At 54.9% G+C, this 23,376-nt stretch overlaps 1 protein-coding gene and 1 pseudogene across 1 annotated transcript; both read left to right on the top strand.

Annotated features, from left to right (window-relative positions):
• Positions 1-138: 138 nt before the first annotated feature.
• On the top strand, positions 139-23,076 carry LOC123825932 (annotated as a pseudogene).
• LOC123825931 (butyrophilin subfamily 3 member A2-like) lies at positions 14,138-18,452 on the top strand. The gene is given in 8 exon segments (XM_045849569.1): positions 14,138-14,423; positions 14,640-14,724; positions 14,940-15,281; positions 16,373-16,654; positions 17,946-17,959; positions 17,961-18,147; positions 18,259-18,279; positions 18,361-18,452. Coding segments are annotated over 8 exon segments (1,038 nt in total). The 5' UTR covers positions 14,138-14,408.
• Positions 23,077-23,376: the final 300 nt, after the last annotated feature.

Below are 23,376 nucleotides of genomic sequence, written 5' to 3'. Positions count from 1 at the left end.
ACAGGGTGCAAAGGCCGTGGATTCTGCTCTGGATGGGATGGGGGGCCCCTGGGACAGGGCTGAGCAGCACGGAGGTGAGGGGTCAGGAAGTCCTGGCTGCTGTGCGGAGCGTGGCCTGCAGGGGGGGCAGCGGTTGAATCCAGGACGTAGTGGGAGGGGCCTGTATTACTCACAGGGTGATGATGGGGGGCGCACCTGGCTGGGCAGGGAAGTGTGGGTGAGCGGAGGGCTTCTGATCATCTTCGCACAGGACGACCGAGGAGTCCCTGATGGCGAGGGTTAAGGTACGTGCATTACTGTTCCATGTTTCATGGGTGATTTCCGTGTTGGAATCCAAGGTGAAGACAGGTCCTGGTGGACATTTGCAGGAAACTCTGTCCTGTTAGAAGGGATCAGGTCGGACCTGGGGACACAGATTATCCATGTGGAATTCCCCACCTTCTCCCAGGTCGTCACTGCCACCCAGCCCCTCCTGGTGTCTCTCTCTGCACAGGAGGGAATGATGGTGAGGCGCCTGGTCCCCCGTCTGCCTGCCCTCCCTGTCTGCCTCGCCGTGGTCCAGCTGCTCAGCCCCTGCTCAGGTAGGACCTGCTCTGCGTTCGTGCATCTGAAGCCTTTCCCTTGGGGCCCAGCCAGAACCCTGGACTCCCCCCACCCCTGCAAGGCCCGTCCAGACCCACCTGTGTGAGGACTGAGTTCCTGTCTAGGTGTCTCTCCCTCGCCCTCCCTGCTGGGGCACCCCCTGGTCGTCTGGCCCCAGCTCCCTCTGACGGAGCCCCCCTTCTGATGACCAGCTCAGTTTGCTGTGGTTGGACCCCGTGAGCCCATCCTGGCCATGGTGGGTGAAGACGCTGAGCTGCCCTGTCACCTGTTCCCGGAGATGAGCGCTGAGACCATGCAGTTGATATGGATGCGACCCAGCCCCAGGCAGGTAGTGCACACGTACGCACACGGGCAGGAGGACATGCCGGCAGCAGAGTATCGAGGGAGAACTTCGATTTTAAGAGAGGGCATCACTGCGGGGAAGGCTGCTCTCTGGATTCGGGACATCAGAGCCTCTGACAGCGGAACCTACCTGTGTTATTTCCAAGATGGAGACATCTATGCAAAAGCCCAGGTGGAGCTGAAGGTTGCAGGTGAGTCTCATATGTTTGACCTGCATTCGCTTTTCCTAGGGTCAAGGGCATAGGCTCCAAGCCCACCTGAGAGCACTCTCAGGTCCTCAGCAACACCTGCCCCCACTGTTCTGAGGCCTGACTGCTGAGTGGTCTTGACCTTGTCCTGACCCGTCCCAGTGACAGAGTGACCTTGTCTGAGGTGCTGCCCCATGAAAGTGCTCGTGTCCAGGTGTCAGGGCTGCACTTCACCTTCTCAGGACACAGCCCCGCCCTGGGCTGCTGCCTGGTGGGTCACTGGGGAGCCCGGCAGGGGATGGACTGTGGGGGGTCCTGGCTTTGTCCCTGCAGGGCCTCCTGAGCCTGACACTGTCCCTCCCTGTAGGCCACAGGTCCTTTGAAGAGAGTCCTCCCCACAGGACTCTGTCCTCTCAGGTCTGTAAGGGGTTCCCCCCTGCTCCCTTTGTGTTTAGGGATTCAGTGTCAGTAGGAAAAACCCCACAGTTCCTGCCTGGGTCAGCGCTCCTCTGTGGAGAAGTGTTCCCCTCCCCAGAGACACGTGATAAAACTTCCCACGTTGGAGGGACCCCAAAGGAGGCTCACACCTGCAGCATTAATTACATCAGGAGTTTCCCACGGGGACAAGCACACAGTGCACAGCTGGGGCGGCAGGAAGAGAAAGTGCAGATCGTTCCCCCACAGGGCAGGGCAGCGGCTCACACAGGGCAGGGGGGATGGATGGGGCACTGGGGTGGGACCTGCTTCAACTAACAGGGAACTTACATCCTTGCCCAGGGCAGGATGAAGGGCTGCACCAAGAACCAGCATGTCTGGGCCATGGGGGAGGGGAGAGTCCAGCAGTCTACAAAATGGATTTAGGGGAAACAATGTCATTTCCTGCCCAGATCCCCCAGGATCCAGCACAAGGCTTCAGGGATGGTCAGGCAGTGGTCACCCTGTGGGTCAGTCTCTCCTGCACAGCACACTCTGGGAACAGCTCCTGTGCATCCCTGCTGGGCTCATCCAGGATGGGTGTGCCCTTCCCTGCTGTGGAGACCCCCACCAGCGCAGAGGGCTCTGCAGGATTCAGGCTCACTGTTCCTCCCCAGCGCTGGGCTCTGACCCCCACGTTGAAATGAAGGGCTACGAGGCTGGCGGGATCCGTGTGGAGTGCACGTCTGCCGGCTGGTACCCACAGCCCCAGATCCAGTGGAGAGACACCAGGGGACACAGCTTGTCTGCTGAGGTGGCCACAGAGGCTGCAGACCCCCAGGGCCTTTATGCAGCCTCAGCCTCTGTGATCCTGGGAGCTGGCTCTGGGGAGGGGGTCTCCTGTGTCATCAGAAACCCCCTTCTGTGCCAGGAAAAGTCAGCCAGGCTTTCCATCCCAGGTGAGTGTCCTGCCCACTGCCCTGGGCTCCTGGGTGGCCCCTGAGGGAAGGTGTGGTTGTCTGCTGCTGACCTGGGTCTGTGCAGGGAACAGAAGGGACAGAGCAGGGACCTGCTGCTCCTTCCCCATGAAGCTGTTTATGTCACAGACACCTTCTGAGCTCTTCCTGTGGCCACACACGGTGCCAGTGGATGGGAACTGGGGACAAATGGTCAAGGTCAGCAAAGATATGAGAAAGGGGAAAATATGTACCATGCAAATCTTAGGAAAAGGGCTGATCTCCTTAAAATATAAAACAACCAATTAGGACATTGAACACAGAACAGGAATTATCCGTTCACAGAAAAGGAAATGACTCAGGAAAAGGTGTCCAGTCTCACTGACTAGGGAGGTGATTTCCACCTGTGAGACTGGCAACAAAGGAAAAAACAAGGTGATTGGTAACACATTCTGACAGCAGGATTGTGGGGAGACAGTGACTCTTACAGGTTTGTGGCTATTGTTTGGCGTATTTTTGGTGTCAGTGAGCACAACTTCCATTGGGGACACTGGAGACACCTTATCTAAAGGACTCATTCAGTAATGCAAGACCCCACTTGTGGGAATTATCTGACAATCAGCTTGCATTTTTGTGTAATGACCCACATAAAAGGTTATTTCCTGCACCATTAACTATAGTAACAAAGAGTCAGAGATGGTGCAAGTGCCCCCGAGGGGCCGTGTGTGCAGGGGGCGCTGCCCTGTGAGAGCAGACACAGACCTGCCCCCTGTGCTGAGGCGGGAAGGTTGTGCAGACCCAGGGTAAACAGTTTGTATAGACTGCTATTTTTGGTGTGAGGAAAAATATATAAGAATATATATGTTTTAATTTAATAAACACTTCCAGGTTTCAGTGTGTGTCAGGTACTTTATAAGCATTAATTTAATCCTTTTACTAATGTGGACACCAGAAACAGGTGGTGAAGTCGTTAGTTCAAGGTCACAGAGCTAGTCAGGCAGAAGACTGAATCTGAACCCAGACCCTCCAGCCCCAAAGTTCACCACCTTCATCACCAGATCAGCTGACTCAGGAGAAGCTAATAAGTGGGAACTGAGGGAGTGGAGGGGACACTTGAAAATTTTGTAAATATGTCTGATATTCCAACTTCTCCCATGTGAGGGGCAGACATTTGAAGAAACTGCACTTACTATGTGACAGTAAGAGTTCTGGGCACTTTGGGAAGAGAGGGATCACTTTCCGTCCAGAGATGCCCCCCATCCCACTGGGCGAGATGCTGAGGCTCACCCTTCGCAGGCCCCTTCTTCCGGAACGCGCAGCCCTGGGTGGTGGCCCTGGGCGTGACCCTGCCGGCGCTGCTCGGGCTCCTGGCGGGGGCAGGCTACTTCCTCTGGCGACAGCAGAAGAGGATCCAGGCCCTGTCCCAGGAGAAGGAGTGGGAGCGAGCAGACAAAGTAGCAGCTCAGGCGGAGGGGCGGCGGGAACGAGTCGCCAAAGGTGAGGCCCCGCTGCAGGTGGTTGTCACCTCCGAGCCCCAGCCCGCACCCACCACGGGGGTCCTCCCCTCGATTTCCTTATAAGAACTTTTCTTTTCCTGCTCTTTTCCAGAGAGGCTGCAGGATGAACTCAGTAAGTCCACGTCCTCGGCCCCACGCGTCAAGGGTCCCTAATGACACTTGTGACTGACCCCTCACGTTGTTCCCTGCAGGGTGGACAAAGACCTGGTGCCTAGCACGTGAGTACCCGGACCCGCATCTCAGTGTCTGTGCTCAGATATTCCAGCCCCTTTCCTACCCCCTAACCGCCCAGGGGAGGGATGAGGACGCTGGTGGGGGGACCAGGCCGTGGTCTGTCTCAGGGGGGAAGGGGCTGAGGTCTCTCTCCACCAGGGGGCGCTCGCACAAGACGCCCTGGGAACCCAGGAAACGGGAAGGGGCGGGGAGGTGACTCAGTGTGTGAGTCCTTCCTCCCTGGTTGATTCTCAAAATCTGTAGACCGCTAGGAAGAAAAGCAGAAGGAGAGACAAAAGTGACTCTTAAAAAGGGGAGTGGCCAGTGTCAGCTGATACACATTTATTCTCACTGAGAAGAGCTAAGAGTATGTAAAAGTTTTTATTATTACATTGTCCAATTGTCAGCGGAAGACGCAGGAAATAGCACAGGCTCAGGTGGATGGGTTGTAGCACACAGGTACACACACGTGTGTGCACAAGGCGATCCTGTGCCCAGGTACATCCAGGTACGGGAGTAAGGTGATCGCCCCTGATGTGAGTGGGATGCGGTCCAGGTCCCCCAGGGGCTGTCTGACCACGGACGGTACCACACCCTGAATGCACGAGGCTTTTCCTTTCCACGTAGAGAGGGCTTCTCCTTGGCACCCCAGCACTGCAGCATCGCTGTTCTTGCTTGTTGGAGCTGCTATTAGGTAACATAGAGGTGACTTGAACACCAGCGCTGTGATACAGTGACTGTCCGTCTGTCACAGAGACGCTCCTCAGTGACTAGGGGGCTGTGGCACACAGGGGGGACGTGCTGGACTCGGGGGGACCCGTGAGGGGGCAGGTCAGAGCAGACAGCACGGAACCTCATCACGCTGCTCAGAGTGATGTGCAATTTAAAACTTGTGAATTGTTTATTTTGGGAATTTTCTCCTTAACAATTCACCGGCATTGTTCAAGAACGTGACTGAAAGTTTAGAAGGAAAATCTGGGGATCAGGGTGACTGCTGCACAGACACGGACAAGACAGCTGTGCGGTGACCCTGGGACAGCCCATGCAGGGAACCTGGGGGTCCTGAGCTGCAGCTGATGGAAAGAGGAGGGGGGCGCCGGGGAGGGAACAGGCAGGGGGGGGGAGGGCGGGGGACACACAGGAAGATGACAGGGGGCACAAGGGAGAGAAAGGAACCAACTCAGAAAGGACAGTTCAGGTGACTGTCTGTCTCCATTGCAGGTGAGGAGCGGTCTCAGGCCTATGCAGGTGAGTGAGCCTGAGGCTCTCTGGTTTCCTGGCTCCTGTGGGGGAAGCACCTGCAGCCTTTCCTGCTGGGGGAGGGGCCATCCCGTCCCGCTCAGAGGCTCATTCTCTGTGTCTGCACCACCCCCTCCTGCCTGGTCACTCAGAGAGGACCTTCCAGACGCAGTGTCCCCTCACCCTGCTGACACCCACGCCCACACCCGGCACAGCCTGGTCGTGTCCCCACGGCCCCAGCGTGATGGGGGAAGCCCAGCACTGGGAGAGGGTCCAGCCTGCCCCGCAGAGCTGCAGACGAGGGGAGTGGACGTTGGAGGGGACTGAGGAGAGGAGAGAGAAGAGGCTCAGGGAGGACAGTGGGGGGGGGGACAGAAAGAATGACCTTTCCTTGTCTGTGTCTCCTTCCTTCCAGAGTGGAAGACGGCCCTCTTCCAGCCTGGTGAGTGGGTCCCTCTGTGTCCCCAGGACACCCACCGAGGGCCCCTGCTCCCTCCTTCCTCTCCAGCTCTTGACTGGGACAGTTCTGGTGGGTGACCTGAGGTTGAGGTCTCAAAGGTGTCCCCACCTGCTGCCCAGAGCTCAGGGACCAGGGACAGCAGGTGTCCTGGGGCCCACAGGTCTCTGTGGGAGGAAGAGGCAGGAGGGGCGGGGCTGGAGGAAGGGGCTGCAGGGAGAGGGAGGGGGGACCTGGCCAGGCTCCTGCCCTCCTGCTCCTGTGTGTCCCCGAGTTCTGCCGTGTCCCACAGTCACTGCTGCTCTGTGAGGTCTGGGACAAGGACCGAGTGAGGTGGTGACTGTGTGTTGTCAGAACACCCACAGGAAACAGACGGCCTGTCTGAGGGGGGTGTTTGTCTGACGGTAATGACCAGGGTGAGGAGAAGGTGTCATAAGACCTAAAAACGATGCAGACAACTCCTCAGACTGTAACAGACTGTGTTGTAGGCTGATGCACTCCCAGGGGTGCAGGGTCAGAGGACAGACACCGCAACCGTCTCTACAGGTGACTTGCTAACAAAACGGTTACAGTATTTTTTTTTAATAATATAACGGAGGCAGTAATGACTGACAGGAACAGGGACAAAGAATGGGGCAGCACCAGCCACACCTCCCGGTGGTCCTGTGACAGGTGACCCTTTATAATCCACACGGTCCCCAGTGTGGGGTTGACCTCGGTGCCCCTGTCACTCTGGCTGTTACTGACAAAAATGCTCATGGCCATGTTTAAGGGACACAGATGACCGTCACCTGGAGGCTTTGGTGTGCTTGCTGAGGACAGTGAGGTGGGTCAAAGGTCACAGCAGGAAGAGGTGAAAGAGATCCCTGACACACAGATGGGGTCGGGTGTGTTCACAGTGACAGGTGGGGACTGGACCCCAGAGCACATGGAGCCCAGCCTGGCCCCGAGCACAGGAGGGACACGGTGTCTGTTGTCACACCAGGGACTTCCTCTGTGCCCAGCCTGGGGCTCAGTATACCACCCATTTGTCCTATTCCTCCCCAGAGATTAGAGTTTCACCCCCACTTCACAGACATGATATTGAACTTGAGGTATTCCGTAGCTGGTGTCTGAGGAAAGAGAAACTGTGCAGGAAAGGACGTCACCCAGCTCATGGGCAGAGCCAGGGCTGACGTTTAATCCATGTGACTGTGCAGCACCAGCGGGCACCCGACTTTGGGACGGAACAAGGTAGAAGGAAGGTTTCAGATGATTGGTGGTTCTGAAGTGCACTCAAGACCCCTGTGGACTCTCTTGCCGTGGCTGAGGGTTATTTCCAGGGTGAGAGGGGGACCCCAAACTCTGGCCTCAGGCCTCTTGCTGAGACCCATCTCCCGAAGGCTGTAGCTCTGATGCCCGGGCACCGTGGCTGACCCCACGCCCTCTGACCCCCTGCAGCGGATGTGTTTCTGGACCCAGACACGGCGCACCCCACCCTCCGTGTTTCTGAGGACAAGAGGAGCCTGCAGCGGACAGACTCATGGCAGAACGTGCCAGACAACCCCAAAAGATTTGGGTGCTGTTACAGTGTTCTGGGCTCTGAGAGCTTCACGTCAGGGAGACATTTCTGGGAGGTGCAGGTGGGGGACAGAGGAGAGTGGCTTGTTGGGGTGTGCAGGGAGAACGTGGAGCGGAAATGCTGGGTTGAAAGGACACCCCAGAATGGATTCTGGGTCATGAGCCTGTTTCATAAGAATGACTACCTGGCTCACACAGACCCTGAAACCAAACTGACAATTGTCAGCCCCCCTGAGAGGGTGGGGGTTTTCCTGGACTATGAGCTGGGGGAGGTCTCGTTCTACAATGCCCTCGACGGGTCTCACATGTTCACCTTCCCACACACCCGCTTCTCTGGGCCTCTGAGGCCTGTTTTTAAGATTTTGGATGTGAAGCCCACTCCCTTGACCATTTGCCCAGCACAGAAAACAGTGAGGAGAACCCTTCTGCCTGACCCAGGGCCTGACCCTTCCCTGGAGACCCCAGTGTCCCCAGGATCAGCTGATGGGAATGGGGACCCTCAGGCTGAAGAAACGTCTCTGCTTCCTGCTGCCCCGCCTGGGGCTGAGGGCCCGTGAACAGCAAACCTCTCAGCGGGGAAACACTCACTGAAACCACGCTGAGTGACGGACGTCACTGACACTCCCTCAGTTCCCACACGACAAGCAGAGACAAGGGGCAGGCGGTGAGGTCACAGGCCGCCGGTGATGGAGCTGCCCTCGAACGGCAGCAGCTGACACTCACAGGTGACGTCCCATGTCCTGGAGTCGTGCCAGAGGCTTTGTGGGAACCTCGCTGACCCTCCCAACAACCCTGGGAGGCAGCCGCGTTTTGAAAGGGTGAAAACTGAGACGGGGCCAAGTTCACTAACACACGATTCGTGCCGAGTTCAGTGTACCTGAGAGATAGGTGGCCTCTGCCCTTCCCTCTGCCTCTCATCTGTCCCTCTGCAGCAGCTGAGTGTCCCTGCTGGGCAGGGTCACAGAGCCCTGAGGGTCCCTTCCCAGGGCACCAAGGGTAAAGGTCAGGTCATCACCACTGTGATTGTTCACTGTCTGTCCCCTCCACTGGCATATGGTTGTCATGTGTCATTTGTTAAATAAATTTCTCACTAATCACCGTAGCTGGTGTGGCTCAGTGCATTGAGTGTCAGCCTGTGAACCAAAGGGTCACAGGTTCAATTCCCAGTCAGGGCACATGCCTGGGTTGTTGGCCAGGTCGCCAGTAGAGGGCGCACAAGAGGCAACCCCACACTGATATTCTCTCCCTCCCTTCCCCCCTTTCTGAAAATATATAAATAAAATCTTTTAAAAAAATTGTCATTAATCTTCACTGTTCAATGCACTTCGAGATTTAAGCTTCCAGAGATAACTGCAACATTTTCACAAAATCCTAATTGTATTGATTTTGTGTTGCTGTTGTGATACATACCCACACATTTCCTGACCTGACACAGCACCCATTTACTACCCCTGGACTCTGTAGGTCAGAGGTCCAGCAGGGCTGTCACTGACCTCAAGTCCAGGAGTCACCGACTGGGTGCTCGCTGAGGACCGAGGGACCAGTGCGTCTTCCTGACTCTGGCTGGTGGCCGAGCTCAGTTCTCTGCAGTGACGGGACCAGGCGGCCCTCCTTGCTGCTGTCAGAGGAGCTGAGACCCTCCAGGCTGGGCACATCTGAGGTCCTTCTCGCAGGGACAGATGTGGGGAAACAAGTCAGGTGAAAGGAAGGACATGAGGACAGAGTCCCAGTGCTAGGATGATTGCTTCGGGGACACTGCCGAGAGCTGGGAGGGCCCAAGCTGTTGGGGTGGTGCGCCCCCATGACAGCCAGGGGTCCCGCACAAGAAGGGCCATCCCCACTGTCCCCCAGAGTTCCAGCCCTCAGAGCAAAGCCTCAGGTTGGAGGATCAAAGACAAAAACGGAGGGATGACAGTCAAGGACACACGCGGATCTGGCCTGGCTCTGGGGTCTCTGCAGTAAATATTCTCAGTCAGTGAGAATGGGCTCTGGTTTAAGGTCCCTTGTGATCAGGTGAGGCGTGAACCACATTCTTTCAAAGTCAGGGTCAGGGGCAGGGGTGGGGGGGCAGCGGCATTGGGTTCCAGCTTCTTATTTCCGGGATGCATTAAAAACTTCAAGATTATTGAGCACCCCAACAAGTTTCTGGTCATTTACGTATATCCAAGTATATTTACTATATTGAATGGAAGAAGTTTTAAGTGTATTTTTTTAACTTAATTTTATATTTTCAGTTTGTTACTGATTTTAGAGGGAGAGGGAGGGAATGACACAGAGAAACATCAGTTTGTTATTCTTCTTATTTATATGCGCATTGGACCATTTCTTTGGTGCCCTGACTGGAGACTGGACCCAAGGCTCGGTTTATTGGGACAACGCTGTTACTGACATACCCACCGAGGGTTATTATTCTGATTTAAAGGACGTTTAAAAACTGGTTATAGACTGATATAAATAAACAAGTTTGTGAAAAAAAAAAAAGAACTTGTATGTGGAGCAAAATAAATACTAGCGAAGGGTGTGGCATTGACTTGCTTTGCAAATCATATGTCTGGCTGATACTAGGAGACTGGGTGCACTTTTCTGCCCATTTAAGAACTCTGAGACCTGTCAAGATTTATGAGTTAATTTAAGCCAGACGGATGACATGGAGGGAAACAAAACCCAAATGTCCTGTAAAGAAAGACCGATTTTCACTTTCTTTCCTGCATTTGGAAGGAGGGAGGGAACCCAACGCTTACATCAGAGTGGGAGAAAGGAGAGGAGAGAAGACCCCGTGCTCCTTGGTTCAGTGAAGCAAACTGCTCAGAGCAAAGCACCCCTGGGGCAGAGCACGAACATGAAGATGGCGTGGCTGTCAGAACAGGGCTGGGAGGCCACCCTGGGATCCAGTCCTGCGTGGCGCTGCCCGCATCATCTCGGGGCCTCCACTCGGCTCTACCCGACAGCACAGTGAGCAGCTTCCAGGAACCCTAAAGTGCTGGGGCTCAGAGAAAGGGGCGGGCTTCCAGGGAGCAGAGGCCCCGCCCCAGGTCCGTGATTGGTCCGTCCCATGCAAATAAGGACTTTGTGTTCTAAAATTGGAATGGCCCCAAATGCGCTGTCCTGATTGGTCAGAAAAGAGGCACCCTGATTGGTCAGAGGTGCACAGCCCCTATTGGATGGAGAAAGTTTTAGTGGTCTTTATTGGTTGACTTGGGATTGCTGGAACTTCCTTGTAAGGGCTGGCTCAGAGGGCGGGCGGGGTGCTGGCAGGCGGTTCAGCACAGGCTTCTCTGTTTTTGCGGGAGAGGCCACTGTGCACCAATGGCTGCTGGGCTGTTTTTTAAAAATTCAAGCTGAGTTAGCTACCAAGAGCCCTTTTAGTCGAAGTCTTTTTTCCCTTCAAAGTTCACACTGCCATTCAAGTGATTCACACGGCCCACATCCTCCGGGTCCTCAAGAAAGGCCAGTCCCGTGGTGCAGCGTCGGCACAGGAGGGAGAAGTGCGCTCACATGCCAGGGCATGGACGGGAGTGGTCTCAGTTAGTGCTTGTCCTGTGTCAGGCTGCTGGGGAGCAGCTATCGGAGGTGGCCTTGACCGTAGGAAGAGTGGCCAGGGACCTGGGGCCCGACCGTCATTGAAATCAGGGATGACTAGGCGTTTAGGAGCCAAAGACACCCACACATAAACAATCCACTGATCATTTTGAACATACGACTGAAAGTGACTCCTACACTTATATTTTATTTTTTCCTTTTGGTTGTTACATTTATTAAAGCCAAGGGCAGGGGAACAAGGAAAGGCATAGGACAGTAGAAGCAACAGGAGGGACGCTAGACGGGGCTGCTCTGGCTCAGTGGGAAGTCACAGGAAAGGGGGCCTGGGACTCAGGTTCAGGGAGATGGTCTGGGAAAAGCTGCCCCTGCTTGTTGCCCCCTGGCTGCGTGTCTCCCGGGATCTCTGAGAGTTTAGGAGATGCCTGCCTAGGGGGACTGAGAGGAGAAGGGAAGGCTCAGGTGTGCTCCCCGGAGGGAGGGCACTTGTATTAGCGCATTTCAGAAGGTGTCCTCCCTGACAGGTGTGTGGGAGTGCCCAGGGGAAAGGGCCCCGAGGTCGGCCACTCTAAAAAGCGTCAGGTAAATAAACGAATAAGAACAGGGATAGATTATAATGAAGTGAGCATGTGCAATAAAATGTTCACTGTGAACAGAAAACACAGACTCCTGCTGACAGAGGAGGGGTCAATCCGGGTGAAAATCCGAATGCAGCACAGAGAAGGCTCGGAGGGCAAATGATCTCAGTAACAGACCCCACCCCCCACAAAAAATGTCCTAAATTTCCTTTTCCTGTGGCTCCATGGCACCACTGTCGCTGAAAACCTGGTATTGAATTATCTCTGAGTCCATCAGAGACTGATTTCGGAGGTGCCGGGGAAGGTGGCCCGCGTCTGCTCTCTGTGTGATCACACTCCCCTGGAATCTGGTGCAAAGATGTCCGCAGAGGGCCACAGTGACCGTGAAATTCAGGCTCACTTCCGGCACACATTAACAGCGGTTAATTTGTCTTCATTCTGCTGTAATGTCCATTATGATATGAAAGACATAAAGCAGGAGAATATACTGAAATACCAATCACACACACCCACACCCAGGACTGATTCACACAGGTGACCGCAGAGGCTGGGAGTCAGGGCTGGAGCTGGTCTGCGCTGCTCCAGGCAGGGGTGTCCAACCTTTTGGTGTTTCTGGGCCACACTGGAAGAAGCAGAGTTGTCTGGGCCACACAGTAAATACACAAACAGTAAAGAAAATTGATGAGCCAAAAAAATAGGCTCATGCATAATTTTCCCAATATTCAGTGTCACAGATAAGCAAAAATGTCCTTACATAATCACCTGAATTATGCAGCGGCCCTTTCAATAATCTTTTAAAATCATCAAGCAGTTCCCAAGTTTTTGATATCCAGTATAGAAAATGTACATATCTGAGTTATAAAACTTAGTATAACACTAAGTAATCTTTTCAATAAATGTACTGTTTTGTGTTGGGCTGCATTCATAGCCTTCTCAGGCTACAGGGGCCCTGGGGCCCATGGTTGGACACCCCTGCAGCATCCACATTCTCGCTAACCTGGCCTACTGGTCTCTGCCCAGGAACTGATGAGACAAAGCTCTGGGCCTATCAGAGAGCAAGGGTTTGAAACAGGAACTTGACACTCTTTCCCTTGGTGAGCACCCTTTCTTCTTCCCCACCCTTTCTTCCAGATCAGAGACTCATCTATAATAAAGAGCCATTTAGTACCTTTGCTCTGTGATTTTCATCTGGGAGAGTGAAGGGTATTCACGGGGAGCTGGTGAAAGCCAGGGCCCCCAGGCCTCCTTAGGAGGGAGGTTGAGGCGCTGGGGGAGCCTGCAGAGCGTCCCCGCACCCAGAGAAGGAGTGTGGGGCTGTGAGCCGGCAGGTGAGGGCACAGGGGAGCGTGGAGCAGGGCAGGTAAGGTCTGCACTGGGACACCTGTGGGAGGGAGACAACGGGAACCAGGGAGCTGGACACCTGCCCGTCCCTGGGAACTTCCTGTGGTCAGAGAGGGGCAAGGCCTCTCACGGTCTCTCCTGCTCGTCTCGGGGGGCCTGTTCTACGAGATTCTAGGAGAGAGGTGTGTGTCTTAAGAATTTATTTGTCAAGATGCTTATTTCAGGATTATTTGTAATATAGAAAAATATGAACCAACTGCATACACAACAGTTGGAGAGTAAAAGGATCAGCAACCCATTGTCTGACTTCAGAGGAGACATTTCAGTCCATTTGTCTGTCAGTCATCTCCTCTTGGAGAAATGCCTATTCAGGTCGTCTGCCCTTTTTAAAAAAAACAAATTGTTTGGTTTTGGGGTGCTAAGTTGCATGAGTTCTTCATAAATTTTGGGTAATAAGCCCCCCTTTTTGGACAAATATCTTCTTCCATTCTGTAAGTTGTCTTTTCATTTTGTCCATGATTTCCAGTGCTGTGCAAAAACTTTAGACTTTGATAGTGTCCCATGTATATTTCTTTTGTTGCATTGCCCGGGGACACATATCCAGAAAGATATTATTAAGAGCGTTGTCATAGTGTTCATTGCTGATGTTGTTTATAGTTTCATGGGTTCCATCCTTACATTTAAATTTTTAATGTATTTTGCTTTTGTTTATTCTTGTATATGGTGTAAGAAAGTGACCCAGTTACAGTGTATTGCACCTCCAGCTTTCCCGGCACAATTTGTTTTTGGGAGAGAGGGAGAACGAGAGGGGGAGAAACATTGATGAGAGGGGAAAACATTGATTGGTGGCCTTTTGTCCATTAAAAATAAACCTTTGTATTAATGTCTGATTTTATTTTCTTTAGGAGCTATTCCTATAAGTGAAAAATGGATGTGTGGGTAAAAAGACAAAACATTTTTAAGACATTTCAGATTATATGTATATACACAAAATACATCCAGGAATATTAACATTTATATGGGGGCAAAGTAAACGATTACCAACATAATTTTTTTGAAAATTTTATAGGTATTATTTGCAATTAAAATGGTCAAAATAATGAATAAAAAAACAATAAATATCTCCGCAAAGGAGTAGAAGTATATTCCTCACTCTGAAAACTTTTAAAATTTAAAACATTCTGATAATTTTCAAAGTACAGGGTGCAAAGGCCGTGGATTCTGCTCTGGATGGGATGGGGGCCCCTGGGACGGGCTGAGCAGCACGGAGGTGAGGGGTCAGGAAGTCCTGGCTGCTGTGCGGAGCGTGGCCTGCAGGGGGCAGCGGTTGAATCCAGGACGTAGTGGGAGGGGCCTGTATTACTCACAGGGTGATGATGGGGGGCGCACCTGGCTGGGCAGGGAAGTGTGGGTGAGCGGAGGGCTTCTGATCATCTTCGCACAGGACGACCGAGGAGTCCCTGATGGCGAGGGTTAAGGTACGTGCATTACTGTTCCATGTTTCATGGGTGATTTCCGTGTTGGAATCCAAGGTGAAGACAGGTCCTGGTGGACATTTGCAGGAAACTCTGTCCTGTTAGAAGGGATCAGGTCGGACCTGGGGACACAGATTATCCATGTGGAATTCCCCACCTTCTCCCAGGTCGTCACTGTTGCCCAGCCCCTGCTGGCGTGTCCCCCTCTCTGCCCAGCAGGGAACGATGGTGAGGCGCCTGGTCCCCCGTCTGCCTGCCCTCCCTGTCTGCCTCGCCGTGGTCCAGCTGCTCAGCCCCTGCTCAGGTAGGACCTGCTCTGCGTTCGTGCATCTGAAGCCTTTCCCTTGGGGCCCAGTCAGAACCCTGGACTCCCCCCACCCCTGCAAGGCCCGTCCAGACCCACCTGTGTGAGGACTGAGTTCCTGTCTAGGTGTCTCTCCCCTCGCCCTCCCTGCTGGGGCACCCCCTGGTCGTCTGGCCCCAGCTCCCTCTGACGGAGCCCCCCCTTCTGATGACCAGCTCAGTTTGCTGTGGTTGGACCCCGTGAGCCCATCCTGGCCATGGTGGGTGAAGACGCTGAGCTGCCCTGTCACCTGTCCCCGGAGATGAGCGCTGAGACCATGGAGCTGAGGTGGGAGCGACCCAGTCTCAGGCAGGTAGTGCCCACGTATGCCCAGGGGCAGGAGGACATGCCGGCAGCAGAGTATCGAGGGAGAACTTCGATTTTAAGAGAGGACATCACTGCGGGGAAGGCTGCTCTCCAGATTCGGGACATCAGAGCCTCTGACAGAGGAACCTACCTGTGCTATTTCCAATATGGAGACATCTATGCAAAAGCCCAGGTGGAGCTAAAGGTTGCAGGTGAGCCTCATATGTTTGACCTGCATTCGCTTTTCCTAGGGTCAAGGGCACAGGCTTCAAGCCCACCTGAGAGCACTCTCAGGTCCTCAGCAACACCTGCCCCCACTGTTCTGAGACCTGACTGCTGAGTGGTCTTGACTTTGTCCTGACCCGTCCCAGGGACAGAGTGACCTTGTCTGAGGTGCTGCCCCATGAAAGTGCTCGTGTCCGGGTGTCAGGGCTGCACTTCACCTTCTCAGGACACAGCCCTGCCCTGGGCTTCTGCCTGGTGGGTCCCTGGGGAGCCTGGCAGGGGATGGACTGTGGGGGGTCCTGGCTTTGTCCCTGCAGGGCCTCCTGAGCCAGACTCTGTCCCTCCCTGTAGATCACAGGTCCTTTGAAGAGAGTCCTCCCCACAGGACTCTGTCCTCTCAGGTCTGTAAGAGGCTTCCTCCTGCACCCCTTGTGTTTAGGGATTCAGTGTCAGTAGGAAAAACCCCACAGTTCCCGGCCTGGGTCAGCGCTCTTCTGTGGAGAAGTGTTCCCCTCTCCACAGTCAGGTGATACAAACTTCCCACGGTGGAGGGGCCCCAAAGGAGGCTGACACCTGCAGCGTTAATTACATCAGAGTTTCCCACAGGGACAAGCATACACAGCACACAGCTAGGGCGGCAGCAAGACCAATTGCAGATCCTTCCCCCACACGGCAGGGCAGAGGCTCACACAGGACAGACAGGAAGGATAGGGGCAAGGGGGTGGGACCTGCTTCAACTAACAGGGAACTTACATCCTTGCCCAGGGTGGGGTGAGGGGCTTTTCCAGGAACCAGCATGTCTGGGCCATGGGGGAGGGGACGGCCCAGCAGTCTCTAAGGGGATTCAGGGGAAACAATGTCATTTCCAGCCCAGATCCTCCTGGATCCAGCACGAGGGTCCAGTGATGGTCAGGCAGTGGTCACACCGTAGGTCAGTCTCTCCTGCACAACACACTCTGGGACCAGCTCCTGTGAATCCCTGCTGGGCTCCTATAGGGTGCGTGTGCCCCTCCCTGTTGTGGAGACCCCCACCAGTGCAGAGGGCTCCCCGTGATTTAGACTCACTGTTCCTCCCCAGCGCTGGGCTCTGACCCCCACGTTGAAATGAAGCGCTATGAGGCTGGAGGGATCCGTGTGGAGTGCACGTCTGCCGGCTGGTACCCGCAGCCCCAGATCCAGTGGAGAGACGCCAGGGGACACAGCTTGTCTGCTGAGGTGGCCACAGAGGCTGCAGACCCCCAGGGCCTTTATGCAGCCTCAGCCTCTGTGATCTTGGAGGACAGCTCTGGGGAGGGGATCTCCTGTGTCATCAGAAACCCCCTGCTGGCCCAGGAGAGGTCAGCCAGGGTTTCCATCCCAGGTGAGTGCCCTGCCCACTGCCCTGGGCTCCTGGGTGGCCCCCGGGGGAAGGTGTGGTTGTCTGCTGCTGACCTGGGTCTGTGCAGGGAACAGAAGGGACAGAGCAGGGACCTGCTGCTCCTTCCCCATGAAGCTGTTTGTATCACAGACACCTTCTGAGCTCTTCCTGCGGCCACACACAGTGCCAGGGGATGGGAACTGGGGACAAAGGGTCAAGGTCAGCAAAGACATGGGAAAAGGGGAAAATATGTACAACGCAAATCTTAGAAAAAGGGCTCATCGTAAAATATAAAACAACCAAGTAGAACATTGAACACAGAACAGGAATTATCAGTTCACACAAAAGGAAATGACTCAGGAAAAGGTGTCCAATCTCCCTGACTAGGGACGTGATTTCCACCTGTGAGACTGGCAACAAAGGAAAAAGCAAGGTGGTTGTTAATACATTCTGATGGCAAAATTGTTGGGAGACAGTGACTCTTACAGGTTTCTGGCTACTGTTTGGTGTAGTTTTGGTGTCAGTGAGCACAACTTCCTCTGGGGACACCAGAGACACCTTATCTAAAGGACTCATTCAGTTATCCGAGATCCCACTTTTGGGAATTATCTGACACATCATTTTGTATTTGTGTGAACTGGCCCATGTAAAAGGTTATTTCCTGCACCATCAATCATTATAACAAAGAGTCAGAGACGGTGCAAGTGCCCCCGAGGGGCCGTGTGTGCAGGGGGCGCTGCCCCGTGAGAGCAGACACAGACCTGCCCCTGTGCTGAGGCGGGAAGGTTGTGCAGACCCAGGGTAAACAGTTTGTATAGACTGCTATTTTTGGTGTGAAGAAAAATATATAACAATATATATGTTTTAATTTAATAAACACGTCCAGGTTTCAAGGTGTGCCAGGTACTTTATAAGCATTAATTTAATCCTTTTACTAATGTGGACACCAGAAACAGGTGGTGAAGTCGTTAGTTCAAGGTCACAGAGCTAGTCAGGCAGAAGACTGAATCTGAACCCAGACCCTCCAGCCCCAAAGTTCACCACCTTCATCACCAGATCAGCTGACTCAGGAGAAGCTAATAAGTGGGAACTGAGGGAGTGGAGGGGACACTTGAAAATTTTGTAAATATGTCTGATATTCCAACTTCTCCCATGTGAGGGGCAGACATTTGAAGAAACTGCACTTACTATGTGACAGTAAGAGTTCTGGGCACTTTGGGAAGAGAGGGATCACTTTCCGTCCAGAGATGCCCCCCATCCCACTGGGCGAGATGCTGAGGCTCACCCTTCGCAGGCCCCTTCTTCCGGGAACGCGCAGCCCTGGGTGGTGGCCCTGGGCGTGACCCTGCCGGCGCTGCTCGGGCTCCTGGCGGGGGCGGGCTACTTCCTCTGGCGACAGCAGAAGAGGATCCAGGCCCTGTCCCAGGAGAAGGAGTGGGAGCGAGCAGACAAAGTAGCAGCTCAGGCGGAGGGGCGGCGGGAACGAGTCGCCAAAGGTGAGGCCCCGCTGCAGGTGGTCGTCACCTCCAGGCCCCAGCCCGCACCCACCACGGGGGTCCTCCCCTCGATTTCCTTATAAGAACTTTTCTTTTCCTGCTCTTTTCCAGAGAGGCTGCAGGATGAACTCAGTAAGTCCACGTCCTCGGCCCCCACGCGTCAAGGGTCCCTAATGACACTTGTGACTGACCCCCTCACGTTGTTCCCTGCAGGGTGGACAAGGACCTGGTACCTACCACGTGAGTACCGGACCCGCATCTCAGTGTCTGTGCTCAGATATTTCAGCCCCTTTCCTACCCCCTAACCGCCCAGGGGAGGGATGAGGACGCTGGTGGGGGGGGGGACCAGGCCGTGGTCTGTCTCAGGGGGAAGGGGCTGAGGTCTCTCTCCACCAGGGGGCGCTCGCACAAGACGCCCTGGGAACCCAGGAAACGGGAAGGGGCGGGGAGGTGACTCAGTGTGTGAGTCCTTCCTCCCTGGTTGATTCTCAAACTCTGTACCCGCTGAGAAGAAAAGCAGAAGGAGAGACAAAAGTGACTCTTAAAAAGGGGAGTGGCCAGTGTCAGCTGATACACATTTATTGTCACTGAGAAGAGCTAAGAGTATGTAAAAGTTTTTATTATTACATTGCCCAATTGTCAGCGGAAGACGCAGGAAATAGCACAGGCTCAGGTGGATGGGTTGTAGCACACAGGTACACAGACGTGTGTGCACAAGGCGATCCTGTGCCCAGGTACATCCAGGTACGGGAGTAAGGTGATCGCCCCTGATGTGAGTGGGATGCGGTCCAGGTCCCCCAGGGGCTGTCTGACCACGGACGGTACCACACCCTGAATGCACGAGGTTTTTCCTTTCCACGTAGAGAGGGCTTCTCCTTGGCACCCCAGCATCACAGCATCGCTGCTCTTGCTCGCTGGAGCTGCTATTGGGTAACATAGAGGTGACTTGAACACCAGCGCTGTGATACAGTGACTGTCCGTCTGTCACAGAGACGCTCCTCAGTGACTAGGGGGCTGTGGCACACAGGGGGGACGTGCTGGACTCGGGGGGACCCGTGAGGGGGCAGGTCAGAGCAGACAGCACGGAACCTCATCACGCTGCTCAGAGTGATGTGCAATTTAAAACTTGTGAATTGTTTATTTTGGGAATTTTCTCCTTAACAATTCACCGGCATTGTTCAAGAACGTGACTGAAAGTTTAGAAGGAAAATCTGGGGGATCAGGGTGACTGCTGCACAGACACGGACAAGACAGCTGTGCGGTGACCCTGGGACAGCCCATGCAGGGAACCTGGGGGTCCTGAGCTGCAGCTGATGGAAAGAGGAGGGGGGCGCCAGGGAGGGAACAGGCGGGGGGGGGGGTGGGGAGGGCGGGGGACACACAGGAAGATGACAGGGGGCACAAGGGAGAGAAAGGAACCAACTCAGAAAGGACAGTTCAGGTGACTGTCTGTCTCCATTGCAGGTGAGGAGCGGTCTCAGGTCTATGCAGGTGAGTGAGCCTGAGGCTCTCTGGTTTCCTGGCTCCTGTGGGGGAAGCACCTGCAGCCTTTCCTGCTGGGGGAGGGGCCATCCCGTCCCGCTCAGAGGCTCATTCTCTGTGTCTGCACCACCCCCTCCTGCCTGGTCACTCAGAGAGGACCTTCCAGACGCAGTGTCCCCTCACCCTGCTGACACCCACGCCCACACCCGGCACAGCCTGGTCGTGTCCCCACGGCCCCAGCGTGATGGGGGGAAGCCCAGCACTGGGAGAGGGTTCAGCCTGGCCCGCAGAGCTGCAGATGAGGGGAGTGGACGCTGGAGGGGACTGAGGAGAGGAGAGAGAAGAGGCCCGTGAGGACAGTGGCGGGGGGACAGAAAGAGTGACCTTTCCTTGTCTGTGTCTCCTTCCTTCCAGAGTGGAAGATGGCCCTCTTCCAGCCTGGTGAGTGGGTCCCTCTGTGTCCCCAGGACAACCCCCGAGGGCCCCTGCTCCCTCTTTCCTCTCCAACTGTTGAGTGGGACAGTTCTGGGGGGTGACTAGGGGTTCAGGTCTCAAAGGAGTGCCCACCTGCTGCCCAGATTCCAGGGACCAGGGACAGGTGTTGTGCTGGGGTCCACAGGTCTCTGTGGGAGAAAGAGGCAGGAGGGGCAGGGCTGGAGGAAGGGGCTGCAGGGAGGGGGAGGGGGGACCTGACCAAGCTCCTGCCCCTCCTGCCCCCTGTGTGTCCCCGAGTTCTGCCGTGTTCCACAGTCACTGCTGCTCTGTGAGGGCTGGGACAAGGACCGAGTGAGGAGGTGACTGTGTGTTGTCAGAACACCCGCAGGAAACAGACGGCCTGTTTGAAGGGGGTGTTTGTCTGACGGTAATGACCAGGGTGAGGAGAAGGTGTCATAAGACCTAAAAACGATGCAGACAACTCCTCAGACTGTAACAGACTGTGCTGTAGGCTGATGCACTCCCAGGGGTGCAGGGTCAGAGGACAGACACCGCAACCGTCTCTACAGGTGACTTGCTAACAAAACGGTTACAGTATTTTTTTTTAATAATATAACGGAGGCAGTAATGACTGACAGGAACAGGGACAAAGAATGGGGCAGCACCAGCCACACCTCCCGGTGGTCCTGTGACAGGTGACCCTTTATCATCTACACGGTCCCCAGTGTGGAGCTGACCTCGGTGCCCCTGTCACTCTGGCTGTTAGTGACAAAAGAGCTCATGGCCGTGTTTAAGGGACACGGATGACCGTCACCTGGAGGCTTTGGTGTGCTGGCTGAGGACCATGAGGTGGGTCAAAGGTCACAGCAGGAAGAGGTGAAGGAAATCCCTGACACAGAGATGGGGTTGGATGTGTCACAGTGACAGGTGGGGTGACATTAGGGAAACCAACCAGGACAGATGAGGCCCCAGGGCTCCCAGCAGTGGGGGCTGTGACCACCCCTGGGCCGAGTGCAAAGGGACAGGGAGGACTCCCTGGGGCCTGGAGGAGGCAGCGGGGGCTCAGGGGGGGCTCCTGGGGGGAGGAGCTGTGGTGGAGCATCTCCCTGGGGGATGTAGGGGTCAGCGCTGTGCCCCCTCCTCCCTCCTTCCCGTGTTCAGCCTGCGCCTCCCCTTGGCCAAACCCCACAGTAACCAGAGCCCAGGGGCCAGGGATGCTGTCCATGGAGGACTGAGTCCTGGGCCAGAGGGGGTGGGGCAGGTGGGGAGTGGACCCCAGAGCACCTGGAGCCCCAGCCTGGCCCCGAGCACAGGAGGGACACGGTGTCTGTTGTCACACCAGGCACTTCCTCTGTGCCCAGTCTGGGGCTCAGTATACCACCCATTTGTCTTACTCCTCCCCAGAGACCAGTGTTTTACCCCCACTTCACAGACATGATATTGAACTTGAGGTATTCTGTAGCTGGTGTCTGTGGAAAGAGAGACTGTGCAGGAAAGGACGTCACCCAGCTCAGGGGGCAGAGCCAGGGCTGACCTTTAATCCATGTGACTGTGCAGCACCAGCGGGCACCCGACTTTGGGACGGAACAAGGTAGAAGGAAGGTTTCAGATGATTGGTGGTTCTGAAGTGCACTCAAGATCCCTGTGGACTCTCTTGCCGTGGCTGAGGGTCATTTCCAGGGTGAGAGGGGGACCCCAAACTCTGGCCTCAGGCCTCTTGCTGAGACCCATCTCCCGAAGGCTGTAGCTCTGATGCCCGGGCACCGTGGCTGACCCCACGCCCTCTGACCCCCTGCAGCGGATGTGTTTCTGGACCCAGACACGGCGCACCCCAACCTCCATGTTTCTGAGGACCAGCGGAGCCTGCAGCAGGCAGACACATGGCAGGATGTGCCAGACAACCCCAAAAGATTTATGTGGTATTACAGTGTTCTGGGCTCTGAGAGCTTCACGTCAGGGAGACATTTCTGGGAGGTGCAGGTGGGGGACAGAGGAGAGTGGCTTGTTGGGGTGTGCAGGAAGGACGTGGAGCGGAAATGCTGGGTTGAAAGGACACCCCAGAATGGATTCTGGGTCATGAGGCTGTCTCATGAGAATGACTACCTGGGCTCATACAGACCCTGAAACCAAACTGACAGTTGTCAGCCCTCCTGAGAGGGTGGGGGTTTTCCTGGACTATGGGACAGGGGAGGTCTCGTTCTACAATGCCCTTGACGGGTCTCACATCTTCACCTTCCCACACACCCGCTTCTCTGGGCCTCTGAGGCCTGTTTTCGGGATTTCGGATGTGAAGCCCACTCCCTTGACCATTTGCCCAGCACAGAAAACAGTGAGGAGAACCCTTCTGCCTGACCCAGGGCCTGACCCTTCCCTGGAGACCCCAGTGTCCCCAGGATCAGCTGATGGGAATGGGGACCCTCAGGCTGAAGAAACGTCTCTGCTTCCTGCTGCCCCGCCTGGGGCTGAGGGCCCGTGAACAGCAAACCTCTCAGCAGGAAAACACTCACTGAAACCACACTGAGTGACGGACTTCACTGACACTTCCTCAGTTCCCACATGACAAGCAGAGACAAGGGGCAGGCGGTGAGGTCACAGGCCGCTGGCGACGGAGCTGCCCTCGAACGGCAGCAGCTGACACTCACAGGTGACGTCCCATGTCCTGGAGTCGTGCCAGAGTCTTCGTGGGAACCTGGCTGACCCTCGCAACAGCCCTGGGAGGCAGCCGCGTTTTGAAAGGGTGAAAACTGAGACGGGGCCAAGTTCACTAACACACGATTCGTGCAGAGTTCAGTCACCTGAGAGATAGGTGGCCTCTGCCCCTCCCTCTGCCTCTCATCTGTCCCTCTGCAGCAGCTGAGTGTCCCTGCTGGACAGGGTCACAGAGCCCTGAGGGTCCCTTCCCAGGGCACCAAGGGTAAAGGTCAGGTCATCACCACTGTGATTGTTCACTGTGTGTCCCCTCCACTAGCATATGGTTGTCATGTGTCATTTATTAAATAAATTTCTCATTAATCACCGTAGCTGGTGTGGCTCAGTGCATTGAGTGTCAGCCTGTGAACCAAAGGGTCACAGGTTCAATTCCCAGTCAGGGCACGTGCCTGGGTTGTTGGCCAGGTCTCCAGTGGGGGGCACATGAGAAGCAACCCCACATTGATGTTCTCTCCCTCTCTTTCTCCCTCCCTTCCCCTCTCTCTAAAAGTAAATAAATAAAATCTTTTTTAAAAAAATTGTCATTAATCTTCACTGTTCAATGCACTTCTAGATTAAACTCTCAGAGACAACTCACCACAGATTCATGGTTTAGCTCCTGGC

The sequence above is a fragment of the Phyllostomus hastatus genome, unplaced genomic scaffold (genome assembly GCF_019186645.2).
Source record: "Phyllostomus hastatus isolate PE091 unplaced genomic scaffold, TTU_PhHast_1.1 phas_contig_772, whole genome shotgun sequence".
Taxonomy (NCBI): domain Eukaryota; kingdom Metazoa; phylum Chordata; class Mammalia; order Chiroptera; family Phyllostomidae; genus Phyllostomus; species Phyllostomus hastatus.
Note: the sequence above shows the minus strand (reverse complement) of the source record. Positions and strands in the feature narration are given on the sequence as shown.